Here is a 10721-nt window from a genome sequence, read left to right on the forward strand (position 1 = left end):
GGGTAAGAAGTTCAAACACAAGAATGTAGTTAAATTGTTGGGTAAGAAGTTCAAACACAAGAATGTAGTTAAATTGTTGGGTAAGAAGTTCAAACACAAGAATGTAGTTAAATTGTTGGGTAAGAAGTTCAAACACAAGAATGTAGTTAAATTGTTGGGTAAGAAGTTCAAACACAAGAATGTAGTTAAATTGTTGGGTAAGAAGTTCAAACACAAGAATGTAGTTAAACTGTTGGGTAAGAAGTTCAAACACAAAAATGTAGTTAAACTGTTGGGTAAGAAGTTCAAACACAAGAATGTAGTTAAACTGTTGGGCAAGAAGTTCAAACACAAGAATGTAGTTAAATTGTTGGGTAAGAAGTTCAAACACAAGAATGTAGTTAAATTGTTGGGTAAGAAGTTCAAACACAAGAATGTAGTTAAACTGTTGGGTAAGAAGTTCAAACACAAGAATGTAGTTAAATTGTTGGGTAAGAAGTTCAAACACAAGAATGTAGTTAAATTGTTGGGTAAGAAGTTCAAACACAAGAATGTAGTTAAATTGTTGGGTAAGAAGTTCAAACACAAGAATGAAGTTAAATTGTTGGGTAAGAAGTTCAAACACAAGAATGTAGTTAAATTGTTGGGTAAGAAGTTCAAACACAAGAATGTAGTTAAATTGTTGGGTAAGAAGTTCAAACACAAGAATGTAGTTAAATTGTTGGGTAAGAAGTTCAAACACAAGAATGTACTTAAATTGTTGGGTAAGAAGTTCAAACACAAGAATGTAGTTAAACTGTCGGGTAAGAAGTTCAAACACAAGAATGTAGTTAAACTGTCGGGTAAGAAGTTCAAACACAAGAATGTAGTTAAACTGTTGGGTAAGAAGTTCAAACACAAGAATGTAGTTAAACTGTCGGGTAAGAAGTTCAAACACAAGAATGTAGTTAAATTGTTGGGTAAGAAGTTCAAACACAAGAATGTAGTTAAATTGTTGGGTAAGAAGTTCAAACACAAGAATGTAGTTAAACTGTTGGATAAGAAGTTCAAACACAAGAATGTAGTTAAATTGTTGGGTAAGAAGTTCAAACACAAGAATGTAGTTAAATTGTTGGGTAAGAAGTTCAAACACAAGAATGTAGTTAAATTGTTGGGTAAGAAGTTCAAACACAAGAATGTAGTTAAATTGTTGGGTAAGAAGTTCTTGGTTAATTAGCTCATTAGTTTGTTAAAAAAACAGCCACCTTAAAACCACCTAAAAACTACATGTATGCCGTACTAACCCAACAACCTAATGTATTTGTTGCGACGAGATGCCGTACTAACCCAACAACCTCAGGTACTTGTTGTGACGAGATGCCGTACTAACCCAGCAACCTCAGGTATTTGTTGTGACGAGATGCCGTACTAACCCAACAACCTCAGGTATTTGTTGTGACGAGATGCCGTACTAACCCAACAACCTCAGGTATTTGTTGTGACGAGATGCCGTACTAACCCAACAACCTCAGGTATTTGTTGTGACGAGATGCCGTACTAACCCAGCAACCTCAGGTATTTGTTGTGACGAGATGCCGTAATAACCCAACAACCTCAGGTATTTGTTGTGACGAGATGCCGTACTAACCCAACAACCTCAGGTATTTGTTGTGACGAGATGCCGTACTAACCCAACAACCTCAGGTATTTGCTGTGACGAGATGCCGTATTAATCCAACAACCTCAGGTATTTGTTATGACGAGATGCCGTACTAACCCAACAACCTAATGTATTTGTTGCGACGAGATGCCGTACTAACCCAACAACCTCAGGTACTTGTTGTGACGAGATGCCGTACTAACCCAGCAACCTCAGGTATTTGTTGTGACGAGATGCCGTACTAACCCAACAACCTCAGGTATTTGTTGTGACGAGATGCCGTACTAACCCAACAACCTCAGGTATTTGTTGTGACGAGATGCCGTACTAACCCAACAACCTCAGGTATTTGTTGTAACGAGATGCCGTACTAACCCAGCAACCTCAGGTATTTGTTGTGACGAGATGCCGTACTAACCCAACAACCTCAGGTATTTGTTGTGACGAGATGCCGTACTAACCCAACAACCTCAGGTATTTGTTGTGACGAGATGCCGTACTAACCCAACAACCTCAGGTATTTGCTGTGACGAGATGCCGTATTAATCCAACAACCTCAGGTATTTGTTATGACGAGATGCCGTACTTACCCAACAACCTCAGGTATTTGTTGTGACGAGATGCCGTACTATATTGTCATGGAGTTCATGAACAATGGAAGTTTGCTCTCCATCTTGCAAGAGGGACCACTGCAATCTATAAAGGTTAGAATTATTTACAGAGGGAGAGGGGAGGGGCACTGCAATCTATAAAGGTTAGAATTATTTACAGAGGGAGAGGGGAGGGACCACTGCAATCTATAAAGGTTAGAATTATTTACAGAGGGAGAGGGGAGGGACCACTGCAATCTATAAAGGTTAGAATTATTTACAGAGGGAGAGGGGAGGGACCACTGCAATCTATAAAGGTTAGAATTATTTACAGAGGGAGAGGGGAGGGGGCACTGCAATCTATAAAGGTTAGAATTATTTACAGAGGGAGAGGGGAGGGACCACTGCAATCTATAAAGGTTAGAATTATATACAGAGGGAGAGGGGAGGGACCACTGCAATCTATAAAGGTTAGAATTATTTACAGAGGGAGAGGGGAGGGACCACTGCAATCTATAAAGGTTAGAATTATATACAGAGGGAGAGGGGAGGGACCACTGCAATCTATAAAGGTTAGAATTATTTACAGGAGGGGAGGGACCACTGCAATCTATAAAGGTTAGAATTATTTACAGAGGGAGAGGGGAGGGACCACTGCAATCTATAAAGGTTAGAATTATATACAGAGGGAGAGGGGAGGGACCACTGCAATCTATAAAGGTTAGAATTATTTACAGAGGGAGAGGGGAGGGACCACTGCAATCTATAAAGGTTAGAATTATATACAGAGGGAGAGGGGAGGGACCACTGCAATCTATAAAGGTTAGAATTATTTACAGAGGGAGAGGGGGGACCACTGCAATCTATAAAGGTTAGAATTATATACAGAGGGAGAGGGGAGGGACCACTGCAATCTATAAAGGTTAGAATTATTTACAGAGGGAGAGGGGAGGGGCACTGCAATCTATAAAGGTTAGAATTATTTACAGAGGGAGAGGGGAGGGACCACTGCAATCTATAAAGGTTAGAATTATTTACAGAGGGAGAGGGGAGGGGGCACTGCAATCTATAAAGGTTAGAATTATTTACAGAGGGAGAGGGGAGGGACCACTGCAATCTATAAAGGTTAGAATTATTTACAGAGGGAGAGGGGAGGGGCACTGCAATCTATAAAGGTTAGAATTATTTACAGAGGGAGAGGGGAGGGACCACTGCAATCTATAAAGGTTAGAATTATATACAGAGGGAGAGGGGAGGGACCACTGCAATCTATAAAGGTTAGAATTATTTACAGAGGGAGAGGGGAGGGACCACTGCAATCTATAAAGGTTAGAATTATATACAGAGGGAGAGGGGAGGGACCACTGCAATCTATAAAGGTTAGAATTATTTACAGAGGGAGAGGGGGGACCACTGCAATCTATAAAGGTTAGAATTATATACAGAGGGAGAGGGGAGGGACCACTGCAATCTATAAAGGTTAGAATTATTTACAGAGGGAGAGGGGAGGGACCACTGCAATCTATAAAGGTTAGAATTATTTACAGAGGGAGAGGGGAGGGACCACTGCAATCTATAAAGGTTAGAATTATTTACAGAGGGAGAGGGGAGGGGCCACTGCAATCTATAAAGGTTAGAATTATTTACAGAGGGAGAGGGGAGGGACCACTGCAATCTATAAAGGTTAGAATTATTACAGAGGGAGAGGGGAGGGACCACTGCAATCTATAAAGGTTAGAATTATTTACAGAGGGAGAGGGGAGGGGACCACTGCAATCTATAAAGGTTAGAATTATTTACAGAGGGAGAGGGGAGGGACCACTGCAATCTATAAAGGTTAGAATTATTTACAGAGGGAGAGGGGAGGGACCACTGCAATCTATAAAGGTTAGAATTATTTACAGAGGGAGAGGGGAGGGACCACTGCAATCTATAAAGGTTAGAATTATTTACAGAGGGAGAGGGACCACTGCAATCTATAAAGGTTAGAATTATTTACAGAGGGAGAGGGGAGGGACCACTGCAATCTATAAAGGTTAGAATTATTTACAGAGGGAGAGGGGAGGGACCACTGCAATCTATAAAGGTTAGAATTATTTACAGAGGGAGAGGGGAGGGGCACTGCAATCTATAATGGTTAGAATTATTTACAGAGGGAGAGGGGAGGGAGCACTGCAATCTATAAAGGTTAGAATTATTTACAGAGGGAGAGGGGAGGGACCACTGCAATCTATAAAGGTTAGAATTATTTACAGAGGGAGAGGGGAGGGGGCACTGCAATCTATAAAGGTTAGAATTATTTACAGAGAGAGAGAGGGGAGAGGGCACTGCAATCTATAAAGGTCCGAATTATTTACAGAGGGAGAGGGGAGGGACCACTGCAATCTATAAAGGTTAGAATTATTGACAGAGGGAGAGGGGGGACCACTGCAATCTATAAAGGTTAGAATTATTTACAGAGGGAGAGGGAAGGGACCACTGCAATCTATAAAGGTTAGAATTATTTACAGAGGGAGAGGGGAGGGGGCACTGCAATCTATAAAGGTTAGAATTATTTACAGGGGGGAGGGACCACTGCAATCTATAAAGATTAGAATTATTTACAGAGGGAGAGGGGAGGGGGCATCTAATTTTCCATGTTTTATCTAGTTTAGACTTGTAACTTTGCAGATTTATGAGAAAAGGTTAACTGGATGAAGACCACTTGATTAATTATGTGTATAATCAGGTTAATTATGTGTATAATCAGGTTAATTAAGTGTATAATCAGGTTAATTATTAATTTCAGCAACTAGTCCACTACTGCGAGCAAGCAGCGGCCGGTATGCTCTACCTACATACTCAGAACTATATCCACCGTGATCTAGCTGCGAGGAACTGTTTAGTTCACAACCACACGTTACTGAAGATATCAGACTTTGGCATGTCCAGATACCAGGGGGAGAATAGCATCTACATCAGCAAGATGAAACAGGTACTGTTGCTAACATATTGGTTGCTATAGTAACATATTGCTTGCTATAGCAACATATTAGAAACATGTACTGTATAATAATTGATAGTAACATTTGCAAAGTGTTTAACTTGTTAGCTGAACATATTATATAATAACCAAATCCTTCAAATAACGTAACTCTGAATTTCATATTACTTATTCTGAAGCGAAATTATAATTACAGTATTACTCATGTATTCAGGTTAATTAAGTGTATAATCAGGTTAATTATGTGAATATTCAGGTTAATTATGTGAATATTCAGGTTAATTATATGAATATCCAGGTTAATTATGTGTATAATCAGGTTAATTATGTGATTATTCAGGTTAATTATGTGAATATTCAAGTTAATTAAGTGTATAATCAGGTTAATTATGTGTATAATCAGGTTAATTAAGTGTATAACCAGGTTAATTATGTGTATAATCAGGTTAATTATGTGATTATTCAGATCCCGATAAGATGGACAGCTCCAGAATGCTTGATGTTCAGGACGTACACGTTTAAGTCAGATATCTGGAGTTATGGGATACTCATGTGGGAAATCTTCAACAAAGGTAATGTAGCTCCCCCCCCCCCCCCCCCCCCCCCCCCCCCGGTAATATAGGAGCCCCTCTGTAGCGAGTCCTACTTATAAATTGCTAAGAGAAAAAAAAGCTGTTAACAATGACCGTCTACAACTAATCAACTTAAAATTATACATGAAAAACTTATTACTACTTTACTACATTTCTCGAATAGTTCTTTTATTCAAATTTCTGATTGTTTCTGAATAGACTCAGTGAAGACAGATTCTAATGGAAATAAATAGCTGAATAACGTATCGACATTTCTACGTCATACTCATATTCTGAAATAGTATTAATTCAATTATAACGATCAATATTCACATTAAAAATTTGACGACGAAATTTATTTCAAACAAAATATATAACTGTAAAATAGTTATCAACCGTAAATAGTTTTTAACGAAATCGGAGCAAATATGAACATAAAACTGACAACATTTATCAAATAGGGCTCATCTGAAAATTAACGAATAGCGTGACGTTATACAGGAGATAAAAGATTAAAAGAGATAAAAGAATTAAACGAGAATATTACTATTTACACGTCACTCAACTAAAAACTGTGTTAGATTGTTCAACTCTGTTTTATCGTTGAGTGTTGGTTTATTTTCAACTAAAAATCGGGCTTCTTTAATCTTTCTGTTGATGAGTGATGTTCCTCTATCTACGATTTGAAGTTTAAGTTTTGGGGGGCCTTTGTGTTGAGGGTGACTTTCCCTGTAGTGCTTTGCTAGTGGCTTATCTTCGTAAGATTTTGCTGTTGGATTTGCCGCACTACGGTAATGCTCGTCGAACCTGCACTTGATCGGTCTGTATGTTTCCCCACCATAGTTCTCGGTATGTTGTCAGTTTTATGTTCATATTTGCTCCGATTTCGTTAAAAACTATTTACGGTTGATAACTATTTTACAGTTATATATTTTGTTTGAAATAAATTTCGTCGTCAAATTTTTAATGTGAATATTGATCGTTATAATTGAATTAATACTATTTCAGAATATGAGTATGACGTAGAAATGTCGATACGTTATTCAGCTATTTATTTCCATTAGAATCTGTCTTCACTGAGTCTATTCAGAAACAATCAGAAATTTGAATAAAAGAACTATCAAATCATGAGACTCAAAAACACTACACGAATCCACCAGATTTCTCGAATAGTTAAAATTTCTGTTGCAGCTAAGTGTGTTTAAATGTTCGAGTCTGTCTTTTACTTGAAAGGCAGTATTGTCAGTTGTCTTCAACGTCTGCAGTTGGAAATTCCTTGGAGTTCAACTGTTTCAGTTCTGCTGAGCGAAACTGTTCTCGACTGCTTCCTCGAGGCATTCCGTAGATAGAGCTGCATGACATTACTTCTAATGAGTAGAGTAAGAGGAGTGAGCGTAGAGCAGAGTAGAGGAAGAGTAGAAGCAGAGAAGTAGATGATACCCAGTTCTACTAGGGAGAGTTTCTTTATCTTGTCTCCCCCTCCAAGGTGGTCTCTGTAGACCACCAGCCACGCAGCAACAGAGACGATTGAGGTCAGCACAAATATCGTGGTAACAATCAGGATCGTGGTGGCTGCCTTCTCATTGCTACTCTGCTTTCCTCTTTTCTTGCTTTTTATTTTCCCTGAAACATCTTTATCCGTGGCTGCTGGATTTTGTTCAGGTCTACGCACAATTTGCATTTTATTCAGATGAACTATCTGGACTATCATAAGTATAGCAGAGCTGGAATAACTATGGGTGTAAGGAACTGCACCAAGACAATTTCTCCTTGGGAAAGTGAGGTCAGCACTGCTCCTTTAGATCCGGTGAGGCTGGTAATGGAAAATCCTGGTTCAGCTTTCAGAATCATAGATTTAATCAGGTAGACTTTACTTGTAAGTCCAACCTTTGTTGAGTAAAATCAGACATCAAGGGTAGCTATTGCAGTCCAGACAACTAAGTAGACGGAGGTAGAGAGTGTGACTTTCTTTCTGTTCACCCGGTAGAAAGGGTTGAGAATGTTGATACATCTGACCACACCCAGCACACAGTTCATGAAGACACTCATCCTAACAGAAACTGTTGTTATCAAGTAACTGAGAAGAGGCAGGCTTATCGGGGTAGCTTTGTTCATGATAGAAACAACAGAAGGGACTTGAAGCAAGAATCCGATAGCACTGATGATATCACAAAGTCCGTTCCGGAAGTAAAGAGCAGATGGGAGATTGGTTTGGTTGTTCTTGTAGTATAATACGATAATAAGGTTCGAGATGAGTCCCAGTGCTGCCAGGGTGCTGTTACAACTAGCAATTAGATTTAGCAGCATACTTTTAGCTTCCTCACAGCCAACTGTAGCATTAGACTTTGTATCCCGCTCTTTTGTGAGCATTTTAGGTGGGATCATCGTAGTAAACTCTGCGTCACCAGTTGATGGGTAATCAGTTGATGGGTAATATTTTCCCGAGTTCTTGAACTCGGTTGTGTAGGCATCATTATTACGTGTTATATAATTCTGGGTTATATAATTCTGGGTTATATAATTTTGGGTTATATAATGCTGGGGTTTATTATGATCAGGAGAAGTAGGAGAAGAAGGAGGAGTAGGAGCAGGAGGAGTAGGAGCAGGAGGAGTAGGAGTAGGAGGAGATTTAGGAACAGGAGGAGATTTAGGAACAGCAGGAGATTTAGGAACAGCAGGAGTAGGAGCAGGAAACCATGTGACGGCATGTTGAGGAATTGGCGAATTTGTTGTCATAACAGTAAAAGTAAAGCCACATACCATTATAATTATTATCTTGATGTAGAGGATCATTGCTACGAAATTGATAAAAGAAAACAGAAAATGAACATAAGCATTAAGCATTGAGTAATGAGTTTAAATACCGATTAGTGCTTTAAAATGGCCAAAGATTAAAATGTTATTGTATTATATGCAGTAAATAGTCCAGTAAAGCTTAGTTTTCTGTGTCTTCCACTTAACCACCCGTGCTGCTAATGTCTTTAGTACTACAGGTTTACAGTACACTAACATTAGTGTAATGATTGGTGCTCCTAATCCAGATAGTTGGCAGCGTCCCTCCTCATTAACTCTCAATTACTGATTTCCCTCCTCATTAACTCTCAATTACTGATTTCCTTCCTCATTTAACTCTCAATTACTGATTTCCCTCCTCATTTAACTCTCAATTACTGATTTCCTTCCTCATTAACTCTCAATTACTGATTTCCCTCCTCATTAACTCTCAATTACTGATTTCCTTCCTCATTTAACTCTCAATTACTGATTTCCCTCCTCATTTAACTCTCAATTACTGATTTCCTTCCTCATTAACTCTCAATTACTGATTTCCTTCCTCATTTAACTCTCAATTACTGATTTCCCTCCTCATTTAACTCTCAATTACTGATTTCCCTCCTCATTTAACTCTCAATTACTGATTTCCTTCCTCATTTAACTCTCAATTACTGATTTCCCGATCATTCGGCTGAGCCGACCGAAGGACATTGTATAGAACTATAGAAGTCCTTATCGCGCTCTGGGATTTGTGGCACAAGCTACCCGTAATCTTCAGTTTACAATCCCCTTTATGTATAAATATCACACAGGCAAGTCTCGAACTGCTCGTAATCTTTACAGTCTACTTACAGCAGTTTATCTACAGGTGGATATCCGTATAACGATATGAGTAACAGAGATGTTAAGGACCAGATAGATGCAGGATATAGACTTCCTAAATCTAGAGACACACCTCCGAACATATACCAGGTAACTGATACTAAGTCTAGAGACACACCTCCGAACATATACCAGGTAACTGATACTAAGTCTAGAGACACACCTCCGAACATATACCAGGTAACTGATACTAAGTCTAGAGACACACCTCCGAACATATACCAGGTAACTGATACTAAGTCTAGAGACACACCTCCGAACATATACCAGGTAACTGATACTAAGTCTAGAGACACACCTCCGAACATATACCAGGTAACTGATACTAAATCTAGAGACACACCTCCGAACATATACCAGGTAACTGATACTAAGTCTAGAGACACACCTCCGAACATATACCAGGTAACTGATACTAAGTCTAGAGACACACCTCCGAACATATACCAGGTAACTGATACTAAGTCTAGAGACACACCTCCGAACATATACCAGGTAACTGATACTAAGTCTAGAGACACACCTCCGAACATATACCAGGTAACTGATACTAAGTCTAGAGACACACCTCCGAACATATACCAGGTAACTGATACTAAGTCTAGAGACACACCTCCGAACATATACCAGGTAACTGATACTAAGTCTAGAGACACACCTCCGAACATATACCAGGTAACTGATACTAAATCTAGAGACACACCTCCGAACATATACCAGGTAACTGATACTAAGTCTAGAGACACACCTCCGAACATATACCAGGTAACTGATACTAAGTCTAGAGACACACCTCCGAACATATACCAGGTAACTGATACTAAGTCTAGAGACACACCTCCGAACATATACCAGGTAACTGATACTAAATCTAGAGACACACCTCCGAACATATACCAGGTAACTGATACTAAGTCTAGAGACACACCTCCGAACATATACCAGGTAACTTGAACCCCCAGATATTATGACTATAAGGTAGTGTTTTAAAAACATTGATGGTAATGTACAATATAATTTGATTGGAATATATTTTAAGGAGTTAGTGTCGTTCCTGCAAAAAACAACAACAACAATGATTTCATAGTTAGTTGTATTATACGTGTACACAACACAGTGTGGTGTAACCATGGTAACGGCACAGTGTGGTGTAACCATGGTAACGGCACAGTGTGGTGTAACCATGGTAACGGCACAGTGTCTGATGTTAACAAGTTATACAGCTCTCCGTTATCCAGCTTTACCGATCCCTTGTGATTTACAGCTTGGTTCAATAGTACTGGTTATAAAATATACTCCTC

At 39.1% G+C, this 10721-nt stretch overlaps 1 protein-coding gene across 2 annotated transcripts in view; it reads left to right on the plus strand.

Moving 5' to 3' along the window:
- The window catches only part of LOC134819448 (tyrosine-protein kinase Fer-like), a 35204-nt gene that overhangs the window by 23209 nt on the left and 1274 nt on the right, over nucleotides 1-10721 (plus strand). For both annotated transcript variants that reach the window (XM_063829403.1, XM_063829404.1), the window contains 4 exons: nucleotides 2222-2322; nucleotides 4997-5182; nucleotides 5658-5763; nucleotides 9407-9510. In XM_063829403.1, coding sequence (XP_063685473.1) covers nucleotides 2222-2322; nucleotides 4997-5182; nucleotides 5658-5763; nucleotides 9407-9510 — 497 coding nt within the window. The remainder of the gene's footprint in view (nucleotides 1-2221; nucleotides 2323-4996; nucleotides 5183-5657; nucleotides 5764-9406; nucleotides 9511-10721) is intronic.

This window comes from Bolinopsis microptera, chromosome 8 (genome assembly GCF_026151205.1).
Source record: "Bolinopsis microptera isolate Bmic1 chromosome 8, MBARI_Bmic_1.0, whole genome shotgun sequence".
NCBI lineage: Eukaryota > Metazoa > Ctenophora > Tentaculata > Lobata > Bolinopsidae > Bolinopsis > Bolinopsis microptera.